This window comes from Mustela nigripes, chromosome 9, assembly GCF_022355385.1.
Source record: "Mustela nigripes isolate SB6536 chromosome 9, MUSNIG.SB6536, whole genome shotgun sequence".
Taxonomy (NCBI): Eukaryota; Metazoa; Chordata; class Mammalia; order Carnivora; family Mustelidae; genus Mustela; species Mustela nigripes.
The window spans coordinates 9476498-9495466 of NC_081565.1; the positions used below are offsets into that span (position 1 = coordinate 9476498).

At 44.2% G+C, this 18969-nt stretch overlaps 1 protein-coding gene across 4 annotated transcripts in view; it reads left to right on the forward strand.

The window, feature by feature from the left end:
* Window positions 1-18969, forward strand: part of MAPKAP1 (MAPK associated protein 1) — a 243204-nt gene that overhangs the window by 199898 nt on the left and 24337 nt on the right. For all 4 annotated transcript variants that reach the window (XM_059410805.1, XM_059410802.1, XM_059410803.1 and 1 more), the window contains one exon: window positions 13697-13834. In XM_059410805.1, the coding sequence (XP_059266788.1) occupies window positions 13697-13834 (138 nt within the window). The remainder of the gene's footprint in view (window positions 1-13696; window positions 13835-18969) is intronic.

Below are 18969 nucleotides of genomic sequence, written 5' to 3' on the forward strand. Positions count from 1 at the left end.
ATAACGGGAGTAGAAAAAGTGTCACAGTAGTCAGTATTACAGCATCATTATGGTCACGGCTGTCATTTATAGGTACGTCTGTGTATAAGGCATCATGCTAAGTGCTTCACATACACTACTGAGCAAAGGTAGGTATTTGTACCTTCGCCATTTAGCAAAGAAGGTAAATGAGATACCAGAGAGGTAATGTCTGATGCCTGAGCTCACACAGCAGGGAGGTGGTGGTGTCAGGAGCAGAAAGCTGGTCTGGCCGACTTAAGTGCACCTGCTGCCTACAAAAGGACACTGGGAGGAGTGTGGAGCAGGCATGGATGCCAGGCTTAGTCAGGGAGCCGACCTGTACCCTGGCTCCGCCACCAGCCTCTGCCTCTGCCACACCGCCCCTTCCTAGGCCTTGTCTGCCTGTGTGTGAAGGGAGGAGGTTTGCACTGCAGCTCTGAGGCCCGCTGATGAGAGGTTTCTCACAGATGCTCTCTATGTGTCTCATAATAAAGGCTTTTGCAGTGTTGGTGTTAGTGTGGCTAATTTGTAATAAACCTTAGAAATCTCTGCAAATTAAAAAAAAAAAAACCTTCACAAATATCCCTCCCCAGCCTGACTGCCCGGAGCTTAACGCACGCTGACAGGAGAGCTGAGTAAGTCAGACGGGGCGCCAGATTCGCAGCAGCTCTGAATCGTGGCTCTGCCAGTAGCTAGCCAAGTGACTTCCGCTCGCCAAGCCTCGATTCCATTGTGTCTACGCAGGAGTATCTGTAGCACCAACTTCTTCAGATTGCCTAGGGGAACAAGTCAGATGGGCCACGTGAAGCACTCAGCACAGGGCCTGCCAGGTGACAGACTTTCTGGAAATGGGAGCCATTAGTGGAACATGCAGTGGACAGACTCTGGAGCTAGAAGCTGGGGTTTAAACCCCGGCTCCTTTATTAGCTGCATCACCACAGGCCGATGGTTCAGAGCCTCACTTTCCTCATTGGTAAACTGAAGACAATAGTCTCTGTCTCACAGATGTGGGAATGAAGTGCCCTCACACATGCAGAGTACTTAGGAAGGTACCTGGCCCGTAGCAAGGCCTCAGTAAACACGCAGTACTAGGATGATGGTGATCCTAACAGACTAATCGGATGAATTAGCACCCAGGAACTTTGAACCAAAACCACAGAACCCACCTTTCTCCTTTCTGGACCTATTTCAGCCTCCTCACAAACACAAAATGCTAAATATCTAAAATGGTTAAAAAAAATATATTTATAATGTTGATTCTTAAAACATAAAAATCTTTAGTGTCTTTCTTCCTGGGGCTGCTTTTCCTGGTTCTTCTCATAGAAATAAAAATAATGAGGCTGCTCAAAAAGAAGCCAGATTCAGAACAGGGGGAAAGGTCCATACTGTATTATTCTACTATATAATGTTTAGAAATACACAAAAATAATGTTGGAGCTATAGTGATGAGTGTAAATGCCTTCCAAAAATACACAATAATCTATTGTGTAGAAGTAATAATGGTGGGTATCTGTGGGGAGAGGAGGCTATGGTGATTGCTGGGAGTCTAGGGATGCTGGTAAGATTTCATTTCTTGATCTGGGCCCTGATTACATGCATGTGTGGACTTTGTGGAAAAATCAAGTTATGGACACTCTTAGAACCATGCACTGGTGGTATAGAAGCTGTATTTCTAATAGAAGTTACTAAAATAAGAATTCTGTGCAGATGTCTAGTTTGTGTTTGCCTACAGTACCTTCCCAGGAACAAAAGAGTGAGTCTAGCTTTAGGAAACCCAGTAAGTAGCCCAACTGCAGCCAAGATCCAAGGCAGGAATTTTCCCAGGTGAACATCATCAGTAAGTCCACAAATTCCCAAAGTAAAAAAAAAAAAAAAAAAAGCAGTGCTTTGGAAAGATAATCAAGATCATCAGCTCCTTTCCCACACATTATTTCCAAAGGCAAAAAGCCAAACTTTAACTCATCAGATTCTGACATGTGTATTCACTTAAAGGAAAAGGACCACAAAAGGATCTAGGGGAAGAGCCCTAGTCTGTGGTCAGAACTAGGTTTAAATCCCAGCATTATCAGTTGCCTGCAGTGTCACCTTGGAAAAATGCCTTCTCCTTTCAGTCGTAGTTTCTGTCATCTCTTGCATGGGAGTTACAACATTTACCTTTCAAGATAGAAAAAAGAGTATTTGGCCCATAGAAGCTGTATTCTGAATAGAAGCTCGTCTTAGTGTTGCTATTGTTGCCGCTGTCGACCTATTTTGCCTACAGCTTCCTGCCCTAGTCTACCATCTTGAAATTAACCACATCAGTCGGGTTAGGTAGTGGCTCTTTTGGCCAAGTTTCACTTGTAGCTACAGTAGAGAAGCCTTGTCAGGTAGAAACGGATGATGACAGTGATGGAGGTGTCTCTCCCTAGAGCAGTAGTTCTCAGAAGTGTGACAAGAGGCCAGGCCCCCGTCACCTCTGGGTGTTTCCAGTGGTACACATGGCACCCTCTGGTGGAGAGACACAGCTCCAAGGAACTTCCAGACAATCAAATGTTGTCAGAATACTTGTTTCAGTTACGAATCTAAGCTCAGTCTTGAGCATTATAAACAGAAATTGCATTCATTGATCCTAAAGAATTTTGTGACAATCACAGAAACGGCGCCCATGAGTACTACACCAGACAGTGAATAAATAAGCCCCATTTCCTACTACCACGTAGATGAGTTCTGTATGTAACTTTAGACACCCCCCTCCCTCCTTGCAAAGCGGACAACACCCTTTCGTTTTCATAGTAACAACAACAAAGACCTGCTGAGTGATCCAGGAATTCTTTCTTTCCAAAACTGAATCTACTGTAAAGTAGAGAGCAGCAAACAGCGCACCTTTTATGAGCCTTTGAGTGAGCAGCTGGGTTCTGAGATCAGTAAATAATTTATTTTATTTCAACTGACTAGCCAGGTGCTTCAGATCTTTCCTGACACTGATGGATGGCCTCCTCCTCTCATCCATCCTGTGTCAGTCAGAGCAGAGATTTCCCTCGCCCCCTGTGGCAAGTTCTTCTAAGTGGTAAGTGTCTGTGTGCGGCATTTCCCCAGCAGCCCTGCTGATTCCACAGAAAACTGCCCGTCCACTCTGAGTCAGTGGTACGTAGGAGCACGCGGCAGCAAGCAGAATTCCCAAGCTCCGCGGGGCCATCACAGCTGCTTGTCTCGTGAGCGGGTAGTCATGGCCTGTGCTCCCATTTCGCCATCTGCCATCTGCTTCTGAGAAAGTCAGGCGAGGAGGGACTCAAACTTGGATCTGCAAGAACCAGACTTAAACTGATTTTCCACCAGACATTTCTGGGATTGAAAAACTTTATTGGAGTCCATTAGTGAAACTTACGGCAAAGACCTGATCTTTTTAAATAATATTAACATGAAGAATCACAATTTTTGAAAGTAGTTATCTATCAAGTGTATGTTGCTAAATGCCAGGCACTTTGCTGATCGCTCTTATTCTTGTCTCCTAGAATCCTTTCACTATTACTGGGTAGTACTGATATTATCTCCATTTCTTATGTGAGGAAACTAGGATATTGGGAACAATTACTTGTTAACTAATGAAGCTGGGATCGGAACCCAAGACTGCCTAAGCCTAAGTCTTGCATCTAGCTACCGTGTTATACCTTGAGTGCAGATTGTCATCGCACTAGCACTCTGTACCTCTGGGACAGCTTGCAGTGGACGGCCAGCCTTCACCCCATCACCTTATTTAATCCACACAGAACACTGATGATATTACTCCCACTTCATGACTCAAAAAAACAAGGCTTAGAGGAATAAATGAAGTAATGTGATGTATACGGAGAATTTAGTGTTTACTGGCACACGGCTATTACTTAATAAACACTAACTTTCTTTCCCTCCCTCCCCGCCGTCAGGATATACAGCAGGATATCCAGTCCCAGTAACAGAACTGGGACTGAAGCCCAGTCCCATACAACAAGCCCATTCCATCAGGCCGTGGAGGCCTCAGTCATTAATAACTTGCCTTCACAAAGGAAGTGATTACTTATTGGCCAGTTCCAAAATGCTGCACGTCCTCCCTCTTCCCCTGCCCTAGCATCTGGAGGTCAGTGTCAATGCAGCACGTGTGCTGCTGTCCCATCCTCCGTTTACATTATCAGTCACTGCACCTCTTCCCTCTGGGCCCAGATCTGACCTCAGAACCCTTGCTAATACGGCCCTATAAACGATCGCCAGCGGTCAGTTGAAGTTGCTTCTTAAGTTGAAATCTGTTCACCATCCCTGCCCTGTCAGCCTGGAAAGTTTACCACATAAAACCATCATGCCTGACCATTCCCATTATTTCTCAGAAACATTCTTGGACTATTTCATCTTGTCTACTTCCCCTCTGTGTTGGGCCTGAAAGTACAGGTGCTCTTAAGCGTAGACTTTGTTTGAGCTTATACCAAGTTGAGGTCATTTCCATTAACATGATCTTTCATATGTCTAATCCCATGTGCCTGACCATAGGGTCAGACGCTAGGACATGTGTGCTGCCCAGAGATGCCAAGGCTGACAGCTTATAGTGGGTTTGGAGAAAATGAAACTAAAAGGGTCAGATGGTGAATGCCAGCCACAATCTAGGAAGCCCAGAGTGTACTATCCGTATTTGTTGGGAAGCTGAATATTATGCCCTAGCCAAGGGGCTGCCAGAAACCCGCATAAAAAACAAAGCAGAGAGGACCAAGATACCACCATCGTACACCTCCTACTTACACAATGCATCAGGGCAGTGATTGCAACCCTGCCTGCGTATCCGAATCACCAAGTCCCTGACCTCATCCCAGACCAGCTAGCTCAGAATCTCCCCTTGATTGTGTGGCTTGGGAAATGCAGCCTCTTCGGTGTCCAAAGGACTTTCTTGCCTCTTATTCTTACCTCTTTGTCCAAGGCTTGTTTTTGCTGACTGGGCAGGTCAGCCTGATGTGCCCCATGCAGGGTCTCGGGCTGAGAAGTGCTTTGATAGTTGTGCCACTGCGTTCACTTGATCCCCTTCACCTTATCATCTGTCCGGTTAGACCTTCCCCATGGCACCAGAGGTTTAGGTTACTGAGTCTGTAATATTGCGTGAATTCCATCTGGGTCGTAATTGCATATATAACCTAACATCATCCCCTAGAAGATACACAGATCCTGTGCAGGATTTGTCGATCAAGACCGTATCATAAAATAATCTTGCTGAAATGTTCCATGGCTTCCTTCCCTATCTCTTCATAAAACAATCCATATGTATAATCATAACACTTGTGATCCGAGTAGTTATTTATCAAAAATATCAAGTACAATAGCACATATCATAGAGAAGGCAGAGAGGCTTCATCTTGTGAACGGACTCCAGCCAAGCTTGCAATGGCTGCCCAGAGCATTCTGCTGAGGCGGCATCTGGAGCTGCGTCTGAGGGCAACATGAAGAAACTCTGTGATTGATTAAAAATGCCTGCCCTGGGCCTGAGCATGATGAGAGGCAGCGTATTTGCCATCTATTGTCTTCCCTGGCTTATCTGTCCTATCGCAGTTATTATCTAACCCCCTAGTCAATACCTACGAGCCAGCGCTCAGGGAAGACTTCATTACGGTGCCGTTTCTTAATATACAATATGCAGACTTACGAAGCACATTAACATGAGACTAAATGAGTGAAAGCAAACAGCTGTGGCCTGCACTTTTTTTTTTTCTCCTCACTCTGGTGCTCTATGTGGCTCTATGAATAAAATACTTATCCCTGTCATTTTCCAGTTGGGGTACCTACGGAGTATAGTTCGAGTAATTACATAATCTGGAAATGAGGGTTCTTAGCAAGTGGATGGGTTTTCCCTCCACTTCTGTTTCATTTCCTTTCCGAATACTAAGTAGATACCCTCCTCCATTCAGATACACAGAAATGATCATGAGAGACCTCTATCACACTTAGCTCCAAAATCCCTGGGTCCGCTGAGTAATTGGAGGATGGCAATTCTAATATCATGTGATTGTTCTGTCCCTGTTGTGACATTTTCTGAACCAAAATTTGCAATAGAACTTAACAAGAACTAATGAGTTTATGAAAGAGCAGGACAAATACTATCAAGACTACCTCCAGAAACAAAAAATTTTTTTACATTAGTGCTTAATGCAGTGACTGATTGGGTTGAGGGAAAAATCCCCTGATAGGGAATGGCAGAAACTCAAGGTTTTTCCTAACTGTGTACCTTCCTCTAATTCCCCGCTCCCAGACCTACCCTTTTGAGAACACCTGTTGAATAATCCAGGATTATTACTGACAGTGTATCGGGTTCCTCACATGGTTGAGAAAGCCTTGAGAATTGGAAAAGTTGAAAGCGACCGGCATAAAGAAATTAATGGGGATAGGATAAGGGAGCGTCCATCAAAGTTCTGTATTCCTTTTAGCATGCCCTCACCCTTGGCGTTTGAGCCCAAGGAAGGTCTTGTCTTTCCCCACTCTATGAGTGATAGCATAAATTCTCTTAGGAAATGGCATATGCGTCCCAACTGGATACTATAAGCTCACTTGAAGTATCTGTTTACCGGGAGAATATTAGTTTGGGAAACTAACTTCCCTAATACACAATCTTTTTAAGTGCCTTCTTTACAGAGAGCCCTTAGTCCTCATCCAGGGACAGGTGTTACTGGGTGAATTGGTCCCAGGTCTCGTTCAGTAGGCTCTACCCTTGTGCTGAGCACTGTGCTGAGTTCGGCTCTACATTCATGGTCTCATTCATGCTCAGGCCACCCGTTAGTTTTCATTCTGAAGATAATGGCCTAGTCAAGTACACTCAGGCTTGTCACTCAGTCCCTAACTGACCACACATTGGAACTGGCAGCTCTTAGCTGTAGTTCCCAAAAGGTTTCAGATGGTTAGCACTTGAATGGAACCAGTGATTCTGGGCCTAGTACCCCACTTGATCTCAAGAATATAAGGCTCTACTGGTCTCATAATAGTTTGGGCCAAAATATGATATTGTTTTCTATTTTGGGTCCCTAAGGGAGACAGTGCTTTTCATACTGTAACGCATTTGATCGCAGTGTGAATATACCCACTATATAAACTTAATGCATTGAGACAGGAGAGCTGGTCTGTTTAAACCCTGGCCTGATAGCTTGGGGATATGAATTATGGGTATAGCTCTGTCATTAATGGGTGACATCGGACAAGTCATATCCCCACCCTGAGCCTCAATTTCTTCATATGGAGAATATAAGCCCCAGGCTAGGAGATCTCTGAGGTCTCATTAAGCCCAAACAGCCTTTGTATCTGATCCTGTGTGTAAATTCAGACAAGTTTCAAAGACTTCCCTGACTGCTCTGTGGACGCTATCGATTGGCCGTGTGGATTCAGCACAATCCACTCCAGCAAAGAGTTGTTCAGTGACACTCCCCGGGGCTTTTCCAGGCTTTCATAAGGCTCTAGGTAACCCGAAGACAAGAGGATTGTAGAATTATATAAAAAGCTACTCCCGGATTTAACAACAGTGGAGCTTTTCTAGTCTTAGATTCAGAGTTGTAGGAAATTGATGAATGAACCACAGCTCATGATGTCTGAGCAAATAAATAATAACTCAGGAAAAACACTGAGGCACGGAATATTAAATGCCCTAATTTTTGCTGAATTTGTGTTTTAGCTTCTTAGAAGGGTATTTTAAGTGTCCCCTAGGGGAGGTTGTGTCTCCTGAGAGTCAGGTGTGCACCTCTGGGGCAATAGGAAGTGGCGAACTGGTCAGGACACATCCTGGAGTTGGTCATATAGACCTGGGCTTCAGCCCAGCTTTGCCACTTTCTGACTTGATTCACCCTGTGGAAGTACGTCATTTCAGCTTTCTGCACTTTCTCTAATAATCTCACTGATAACCAATTGAGCCATCTTATGTGCCAGGCACTCTGTTGGGTTTTTTACATGCTTATGTCATGCCATCTTCATGACATCCTTGGTACTGTTTGTTACCCCCTTTTACAGAGGAGGAAGCTCAGGCTTATGAGGGGAAAAGTATGTTCTCCCAGGATAACAGTAGTGGGAATGTGCCGGCAAAAGCAAGAGCCCCAAACTAATGACCTAGAGACCTTGGAGTTGGTTGGGGCTGGGGGGAGGGGCAGGGGGGTTCCCCGTGGTGCAAGTGCTTCCACAGCTCCAGGTGTGAGACCAGTCTTCCTGATGTCAAGCTTAACTATTGGTGGAGGTTACAGGAAAGAAGAATGGCCAGTGACCCTTGGTGATGGAAGATTACTACAAGGATGCAGAGAGTGAGGCTATTGGATTCCCCAGCTGGACACTTGTTCTGAATCCTGGTGCTCCCAAGGCTAGGATGTAGAGCAGATCCTAGAGATAATACTCCCAGACCAGGGCCAGTCAGGCCCCTTGTTCACATCCCTTCTGGGGCTCCCTGAGCTTCCTGTCCAGACCCTCATTTCTGGGTCTGTGTCCCATCTCTTAGCCCAGTGCCTAACCCCCAATAATGACAGTCATGAGAAGTAGTGGTATAGATCACCAGTGATGTATGCAGCACTATTCCAAGCACTTGACACATCTTACTTAATCATCACAAAAGCCCAGGATGTAAATTCTGTTACTGTCACCACTTTACAGTAACTTGTCCAAAGCCACTTGATCAGGAAGTAGGCAAACTGACGCTCCAACTTAAGACACTCTGGCTCTGAAGTCTGTGTCGCTTCCTTCTCTGCGTCACTGCCTTCCTGATCAGAAGTGTGGTGAGCTCTCAGTAAGCTGCTCAACGCTAGAGGACCCAGCACAGGGGTGCCAAAGTAGGTATCCAGTGTGTTAGCAGAAGATGATGTACGTGCTCATTTCCTTTTATGGAAATCTTCTGGTTGGTTAAAACAGATGAAGGTCTCCTTGTGATAACTCTAAAGCTTGGGACACATAGTTTCCCCAGAGAGTTGTACATACGTTAGAGTTGCGTTTTTGTTTATTTTGAGCTGTCTTGTTAGGGAAGGATTTATGTGCTGGCATTGACATAGGACAGCAATCAGGCATTGTTTTCTGCTTTGACAGTTGGCGTGATAGTTTGCTTCCAGTGAAGTTTGACTCACTGTATCTGGAAGCTGTCAGAAGTGGGAGCATGAAAAGGTCATGACGGATGGCCATGGATAAGTGGGTAGGGAAGGAGAGCTGGTAAAAGAAGACAAGTGACATCCCTTGCTTCTGAGGGAAGGGGCTGACACTGTCCACTTCAGGCCAGCCCCCCATACTGTCTTCCTCGCTTCTCACAGCTGGTCAGGTAGAGCCTGTGGGGGTGGCCCCAGGGTGGCCATAATGCCACAGCGGGAACCCTTCCCAGCCGCTCAGCCACTGGGTGCTTGAGAGCTGCTAGCTGGACGTAGTCTTTGTTTAGGGCTGCTTTCATGATTACGCATCCCAGGATTCAACATACTCCCTTCCTCACACTGGAAAAGTTGGGAAAGGGTACTAAATCCTGAAGTAGAAACCAAGAAAATGTTAGATCCTAAAATGAGGTTTGTTTTTATTTTGGGTGAAATTTCTGTTTTGGAATAATACAGAAAAGGAAAGGGTGTAATCTTACTAACCAGAATTGACCACCGTTACCAGTTTGGAGCATATCCGTTAGATCTCCTTTCTATAAATATTTTTCCTGTCCTTTTCACTTAGCTTCACAAGAATTTTTCCAAGTCAAAGCTTTTCTCATACATATTTTTTTCATGGTTGTGTTGTATTCTCTCATAGTTGGATTAACTGTTCCTCTATCAGCCATTTAAGTTGGAGAAACATAAACTTAACATAAGCCAACTTCCCTTGTTTTCTGGGACATATGTTTATAATTTGAATTACTTAAAAACAGTGCCTAAGGGACACTTTAAGGAGCACGCCTGTCCTTCCATCGTGGCTTCACACAAAAGCTTTAGCTAAGGACATTAAAACCATGCTCAGTGGTCATACAGAAGAATATTGGTAGGATTTCAGGCTCCGATTTGCCATGTTTGAACAAAAATAGGTGTGCACTTATTGTCACATTTGAATGTTTATTTGTTCCTTGGTAAAAATTGAAAGAGGACATTATAGACTAGTTGGGCAGAATTCCCCATTATGTCTGGGTCCAGCTGAATGAGGCTGTGCAGAGCAGTGGGAAATACCATACTTGGGAACCAGGCAGCTCTGGGCTTAAAAGTTCCCCAAGCCAGGACAAGCACCTTCACCCCTCCTGGGCATGTAATATAGAACACCTAGCACAGTTCTTGCAGAAGAGTGAAGTGGCTAAGCTTTGCCACTTTTTAACTGTGTGATCTTGGGCAAGTTACTTAACCTCTCTGTGCTTCAGTTTTCTCATCTATAAAATAGGGGCAAATATAGTAACCAGTGGGATAAGGGTATCCTGAGATTTTAATCAATGCACACAAAGAATTTCTAACCATGCTGACATGTGTTTGCTGCCAGTGGTGTTCACCCATCTTTGCCCCCAGTCTGGACTGTCATGCCAGCCTCCTGACTGGTCACCTCTCCACCGGGCTGGGACTCCCGGGCAGGGACAGAAGTGGTCTCTCTTTGCTTCCAGGCTAGGTTCTGGAGACTCTTCAGCAGCGTTCTTGGTCCTTCGGGGAGAATGGGCTCCAAGGCTAGACCACCTCAGGCCCACCAGAACTGGAAAGCAGAGGGTCGTCACTTGTGCAGCGGGAGCAGATTAGCTCCTGTGGGCTGTGGGCCCTGTTTGAAGAAGCTAAGACTCACACACATCTCAAGTAGGGTGAGATTATTTAATGTACAAAAGGATTTTTCCCATCAGGAAATATCCCCCTACAGGTTCCTTTAAATAGTGACTCCTCTAGGCAGGCAAGTGTTTTACAGATCATTAACTACTTGACTGAAAGCCTGCAGGGCAGAGAAACTTAAAACTAAAGTGTTGGGAGCCCCTGCCAATTACAGATCAATCCAAAATGAATACAGAGTATCTCTGGAACTAGAAGTCAGTGGGAAAATGTGACTTGATTCAGAAAAAATCTGATTTACAGGCAACTTTTTGGGAACACACCAGTTGTTTAAATAGTGTTCCACCTGCCTGCCCATCTTGAACCTAATGCATTCATCTCCCACATCTTCATTCCCCAAACGCTGGAATTGGGGTTCCCCTCTGCGAACCGTGACTGCACAATAATGCCCGGAAAGGGCGTCATTGGGAAAGTGTTCTTGTGGCCGTGCAGAGCGCAGGCAATTGATGCAGAGATAGAGCCCGAAATGGATGAACTATACAGTAACAATTTGCAGATAAAAATAATAGAAGTTAAAGTGTACTTTACATGATAAAAGAAAGATGAAAGAGGACGAGAGTCTGTTCCATCTGAGATGGTTACAAAAGTCCTGCTTTGTGAAGTAGGCTCTGTTGAAAAGATTGATGCCATGGGGAGTGACCTTGGCTTGGAGCAGGAGCTGGTGATGTATGTATGAGCATCCCTCTGCTAAATGGACCCAGATTTGTAGCACTAATATACATGGGAGCCCAGAACCAAACTCAGTACGGCAATAAATCAACAGCCACTTTGGGTGTCATTTCTGGTTTATATTCCACTATTGTTCTATCACTTTAATTCATGTCACTATCATCTTTTCATCTGGAACAGTTTTATATAATTTTCCAGTGGAGTTACCTGACAAATCCTATCAAATTAACAAGGTACATTAACAATATTGACTGACTACGGCTTCAGGAGTTGTGGGGCCGTAGAACAAAATTTTAAAGCCATACCTCTCTGGTGATGATTCCCCACCCCCCCACCCCCCCACTTCTCTTTCTGAGAAGGGAATGTGGGGCAGGGTTTATTCCACATAAGAGATTTGCACATTTATTTTGCTCTGCTCGTTTTTGACTTTTATAAATGTCAAAATAAGCAGAGGAAGGAGAGGGGACCAAAACAAAACAAAACAAAACACTTGCTACCAATAGCCATGGCATAAGTACTTTTTTTCTTTCAGGGAACTGTAGAAATGTCCAGATCTTTAACAATTAATGACCAAATTGGAGGGAATAGTGTAACTGGGTAGTCATAATCTATTTTAAGTGAAATGTAATAAAATTGGTCTCCTGATACATTCTCACCCTCCTGAAATCATCTAGACCTGAACGGCCAGAGTCCACTGAACTTATGACATTGTGCCTGATTGAAATATGGTGTTCCTGAAATATGTCTAATGACAAATTCCAGCATTCAATTAATAAAAAAATACCAATTGTTCATCTTTTCGAAAGACCACCCAGTAATGGCCAGGGTTAAGCAACTGTACTGCACTGTCTCCTCTGAAGACAGCAGATGAGACTCTACCAGAGTCTGCACGGTCTCTTGCTTTTCTTTGTCTGCTATTTGGAATTTCTTTATTCATAAAACAAAATAGAAATGGAGTGTGTAGCAGACCTAATCACTAGAATTTTTTTATATTTGTTTTCTTGTTTAATTTTGAATTTGCTCTCAGAGTGTGATCTTGGTGTTATTGGGGGGTTTTGTTTGTTTGTTTCTTAATTGAGCTCTTTATCTGCTTTTTCTCCTGGTCTATGAAGTTTCTCATGTTGTCTTGAAAAATTCCTGAGTGTGATCCATGGGGTGAAATGTATTAATTCTGATGGTCTTTTTGTTACAGTATGTACATTTGATGGTTTTAATTATCTCCTATCTTCACTTGATTTTGCTTTTTTCCACTTTGCCCCTGACCTTTAAAGTATGGCCTAAATATTAATTACTTTCAAGATTCTCTCTGGGGCCCACTCTGGAAGGCATATTGAAGGTTTTTGTCTCACTCCATGAACATATTCCTCAATTTTCGGCAGAAAGGGGAGCAGAGCACATCTAGCCCAGATCGTGTGTGTCCAGCTGAGCATGTACTGCTCAGTGACACCGGGAGAGCCATTGCCAGGCATCGCCGCTGTTATCCTGGGACACCTTTCATCCCTGGCATTACCTTTGTTCTCCGAAAACCTTTGCTCCCCGCCACTGTACAGTATGTTATGTCTTCCACAGCTCTGAAAATGAAACCTGAAGTACCAGTGTTTAACATGCTGGATTCCTGTTGTAAAGTCTTTGTTGCATAAAGCTCACACCCAGTGCTGTTTCTCCCTCAGCGGAGAACCAGTGACCTCCACAGACTGAAGCCAAGCTCCCAGACTTGAACTTGGAAGGCTTTATGTAAAGGACCCTTTGATCCCCCTGTGACTTCCTCTCAATATAGCTGGGATAATTATTTAGTGTCAGAGAAGGAAAGAGAGAGATTTTTTCCTATTTTTAGCGTGTAAGATTCTTCTAGACCAGAAAGAAAGAAAAGAAAGATCACTGATCAAAAAAAAATTTTTTTTTAATGAACTTCACGTTATGGTTTATTTCATTACAACACAGAGGTGTTGTGCAGGGTTAACAATATGTAGGTAAACTCTGTATTGTATCTGTGGTACATCTAAGACAGCATGTTTCTTATAGCTTTTTTGTATGGGTTTTGGTGGTTTTTCCCCCCAACTAACCCACCCGGAAAACCAGTGTGTGCCCTTCGTGTGCCATTTGGAGTCTGATAAGCTGGTGGCATTCCCCAAAGCCATAAGAAAGAGCTCTTCTCATCCAATTTAGGATTTATAAAACTGGTCAAATGATTACACTGAAATCACTTACACCTTCCACTTTTTGTGGCTTCTTTTTTGTCCTCCCACACCCCCCCAACCCCGGCCTTACAGGTATCTCTGGAGACAAAGTAGAGATAGACCCTGTTACGAATCAGAAAGCCAGCACTAAGTTTTGGATTAAGCAGAAACCCATCTCAATCGATTCTGACCTGCTCTGTGCCTGTGACCTTGCTGAAGAAAAAAGCCCCAGTGAGTAGTCCCTTTTATTTATGTCTTCTTTCTCTCTTCCCCCTCTTCCCCTCTGTGTGCTGGGTGCCAGGAGAATATATTGCCACCGTGTCCTTTTTTTCCTTGGGTCTGTTTAATTCATTACCAGAAATTTCTTTTAATCAAACAGGATTGTATTATGGTGCCCAGAGCCTGACATGGACCCCCATCCTGTTAGGTCTGGATGGCAGCAGAGAACCTCATAGCCTGGCTTCTGACCTTAGAAGCCCTGCCCTGGGGGATGGGGGCGGGTTCCTGCTGAGAATTTGACTCACCAGAGCCCTCATTTCACTCTGTGCTCCCTTCCTCTTCCCATGTGGGGGACTTGAGCAGTCAGACCCGGACCTGCCTGCCTTCTTTGCCAGATCGAGGGAAGCTGGGAGATTTCGTGTGGCAGCCAAAGACTAGATTTAGATATCCATCAAGCCGGAAGTGTCAACACCCTCCAGATTATTGGCAGCTGCATGACCTACCAGCTCATAATTAAACTCCTGCCTGGTCCTGCAGAAGAGATCGCTGCTGGGTTGGCACTCCTCTGCTTAAATTATCGAAGTAGATACAGTCTGGTTGTATATTTTGGCATATTATATTTTTGCAGCTAAGTAATTGAGTGTAGTATTTAGATTAATCATTTTTAAGACTTTAGTCCCATCGAGAGGCAGAAAGGACACGGATCACACTGAAATTCCTCCATGGAAGAAAAAAGTTTAAACCGTACAAGTTGCCTGGGAAAGGCTGCAAGACAGCAGTTGTCAGAGTCTGGTACATACCAGCATTGCCTGTGGAGCCTATTTAAAACAGTTCTCCAGGGCCCATCCCCAACGGGTTCTTTTTTTTTTTTTTTTTTTTAAGATTTATTTATTTTATTAGCGTGCATGCACGAGTTGGGGGAGGGGCAGAGGGAAAGAATCTTCAAGCAGACTCCCTGCTGAGCGGGTGGCCTGATGCAGGGCTCGATCTCACCACTCAAGAGATCATGAGGTCATGACCTGAGCCAAAACCAGGAGTCAGACACTTAACCCGACTAAGCCACCCAGACACCCCTCCCCAGTGGGTTCTGGTTCATTAACTTGGAGGATGACGTGAGCTTCTAAGTTTTGTTAATCTCCTTTATTCCAGTGCCCACTGAATTGGGGAACAAATGTTACAAAGAATCACATACTCAAAAGGGATGATAAGGAATAGGCCAGCAAGTGTTTATCATATGGTTCAAGCTTTTGAGATAACACTGACTGAGCAGGGACCTAAAAAAGCAGAGAGCCCCATGAAGGGGTCTCATGGACAGGGCACCTGCCACATTGCATTTATGGGTGGGTGTTTGTGTTTTGTCACATCCAGCTGTACTAGGCTACATAGTCTCCTCCTTTCAACCCATTAGTCTCCAGCTTGTCAGGAAGGGCGAATTCAGTGGTACAGGGGAAAGGAGGCAAGGTGTGCCCATCTACCCTCCACACACACACTTCTGCCATTCTTTTCATCCCAGTGAGGGGATTCTGCAAGATGGCTGCCAGAAAGGGCTGGTGAGAAACTTGCTTACCATTCTGAGGCCCTTGCTTCTGCCTCTAGATAAACATCTTCTTCCTAATTCCTCTCACTCCAGCTTATCAGCCAATAAAGATGTCATTGTTCTAGCATCTTTCTTCCCAAGAATTCAGGATGCTTTGAAAAGTAACATTGTGTAAATTCTCCATGTCTCTGAGAAATGAAAGGCAGTCACATGTTCATAGAGGGATAAGCTGGAGTAGAAAGGTTAGGGAAAGAGCTAGAAATAGGATTCACATTTCTTTTACACTCATACGAAGACACTCACTTGCCAAGGAAGGCTGTGTGTGATTCAGGCACTGAACGGTGAGAGTGTAACGCACCCCATCCAAGAGGAAAGGAAGAAAAGATGCACAGCCACCACCTCCATGTTGCCTCTTGCCGTTAGGCAGTCAGGAAGCAAGCATTACCCATCTCCGAGAGTGAGGGCAAGTCTCAAGACTTGAGGATACCGAGGAGACATGGTGCTCGCCATTTCAGTATTGGCAGTTCAGCAAGGAGAATCTTTTGTCTTATTTTCAGACCTGCCGGAGGGGGGGCCGTTCTGTGTAAAAACTGCACATGTGGGTCCTAGGGAGGATTCCTGCTCTCTTACTCTGGCTCCAGAGATCTAGAAATTGCGGTTTCCTTGAACAGAGAGGCTCACTGTCCCATGAGACATTTCCCAAACCCCTGTTGCCCATCACAGTGCTTTCCAACCCATGTTCCTCAGAGCTTTAGGTTCTGGGGGGTGGGGGGTGGAAGGGGGGACCTCAGGGGCCTGGAGGCGGGGCAAGGGACAGGTTTGGGCGTAAGGTCGCCCCTTCAACCAATAGAGTACTACTTTTTTCTAGTTGGGGATTCTGCATTTAAAAAGTCAACCAGTTCTCTTGGTCTCACAAAACAAACTGAGGATTGTGGGGCGTGGTAATAGGGAGGTGAGGTGGGGTTGTGGAGGACACTGGGGAAGGCATGTGCCATGGTGAGTGCTGTGAAGTGTGTAAACCTGGCGATTCACAGACCTGTACCCCTGGGGCTAATAATACATTATATGTCAATAAAAAATTAAAAATTACTTTAAAAAATAATCAAAATAAAAAGTCAACGAATTAAAAAGGATTTTGCTGCTAAAAAAAAGTTTGAAAGTTGCAGACTCACAGAATAGACTCCAGACTCCTTAGCAAAGGGCTTTACAGACATTGACCACTCCAGGCACGCAGCCCACAATTTCCCATCCTGGACTTGGGGGTATAGCCGCTATGAACTGTTTCCCACAAACACACCTCGCATTGTGCGCTGCTGCTGTTCCCAGGGCCTGGAGTGCGCGTCCCCGCTGCCCGGCCCGCTGACGGCCTCAGTTCAGGCGCCTCCAGTTCCTCATGCCCGGCTCCTGCTCCAGGGTCGGGCTCTCTGACTTCGTCTCACCTCTGGCACAGCAGCTCTCCAACTGCGCTGTGGTTAATGAAGTCTGTCCGTCTGTCCCACCCCCATCTCCGTGTTCAGCTGTCTGATCCCGGAACCGGTTTCTGTAGCCCCATCCCTAACCCAGTGCCTACCTGCAGAGCTGTCCTCAGTGAATGTTTGCTGTCTCCACACTGCCCTTACTGAGGCCAGAATTTAGAAACCAAAAGTTTCTCAGCATAATTTATGCTGTAAAGTGCCCAAACAAAGATGTATTAACTGAATCAGCTTGATGCTGTGTTATTTTTTTTTTAATGATTTCCAGTATCTTCATCAAATTAATTCAGTGACTTAATCTAAAAAGTTCATCTTCAAGACCATCATCAGACCACAGAATTAATCTATGGGGCTGCTGCTTCTTCTTCTTCTTTTCTTAAAGGATTAATGGTAACCCCTTTTATCTTTTGTGTCTGTTGAACCTTAGAAAAAAGTTATTTTAACAGCACTAAAGAAATGAAAGTCACTATATTTCATAAGTTTAGCCTGTGATTTTTATCAGCATAGTGATGTATGTTTGTAGCTGAGTTTACATCAAAAATTATTCTTGGGGCCTTCTTGAATGAATTATGGCAAAGAGAGAGAGTCTAGAAATAGATAAGGTTTTTGATTTCTGCAATATATTTCCTTTTTCGTGTTTTTATCTCTCTAACACAAGTGTCTTGCTGAAGACTGGAACGTGTGACCAACTGGAATAATTTCGTTGTGAAAACAGCCGACGTGTTATTAAACAGCCTTCTTTACAAAAAAGGCAGTAAGTGTTGGGAGGATAATGAAGTTGTCCCGGTCTGTCTTGAGACATGTTTGTCAGAATTTTGAACAGAAAAGAAACGGTTTTTAAAACCTTCAAATATGGCCAGTTTGCAGTGTTTATTGAAAAAGCCTCTGTCAAACCATTAATTTGGTCGTCATAAGGAACACAGCTCAAGTTTAATTGACGCCATATCCAAAAAGTATGTGAATAGCGGACTTGGCAAAGGGACTGAGCTGTAGAGCGCCTGCAGTGAGACACGTAATTACACATACCATGGATCAGAAAGACCCAGACTCTGCAGCCGGGCTCCATAAATAGCCGTTCTATGGCTCTCTTTGCTTCCCCTAACTTCTCCCTCGTAGGCTGCGTTCTCACAAGGAAGATTTACTGCTCTGTCCCTGTGAGTGTTTAAGGACCTGGAACTTAATGACTAAATAGATACATGCCTTAGATGAAATTTGTACATATAAATATGGACTCTTACCAGAGTTAGTGGAGAAAATCTGTGTATCAAAAGCCCTGAGAAATTAAGAATAAATTCTGCCTTTCTAGATTGGAGAGGGAGGAAGAAAAAAAAATGCTGCATGCTGCCATTATTATTCAAATCAGTGATTTCACAGTCTGGTTTTGCCACTCCTTAGGATAGCTTTTGCTATTTTGAAAGATGTCACAAACCTCTAAAAGATGAATTCATTTTAATTCATTTTAACTGAACGAATATGTATACAGCGCATAGAAGGGGAGACTGTTTCCCCATTAGGACCTACCATGGCATTCTCCATCCTTGTAGGGGTCTAAACCTAGGCGTTGGATGTAGCGGGCTCTCTTTTTAAGTGCTAGCCTCAAATTCCAACACTGAAAACAAAAGCAAGGGACCTTTCTTTTAAACTAACACCCTTCAGAGACTCTCAGGCTGTATTTAAATAAAGTACCAGACTCAACCACGCCAGGTCTGGTTTTATCATAAGAAGGTTGTGCAGGTTTCGAGTCTTTAAAGGAAGCAGCCTATCATTAAGAAACCAGATTTAAACCTTAATAAAGTAGCTGTCGTCTTTATAGCTGAAAAGAGCTCTGTATCTCAATTAAGTATAGATAATAGAAAATCTTAAGGAAGCAACATAATAGAGGTAACCTGATTATGTTCTCTTGCAATAGTATAATTTAAAGGAAATCTGATTCTGTTGATGCTGGTGGGGGATTGCTTGTTTGGTTGTTTTTGTTTTGTTTTTGTCCAGAACAGTGTTTGGATACAGGATAGGAACTCTTTGGGATTATGAGTCAACCACAACTGCAGGAGACTGTCAAGCCGTCACGAACAGAACCTGCTAGATATTTGAGATGAGATTCAGTTAAGGTTATGAGTGAAATTAGCGGGGCTTATTGG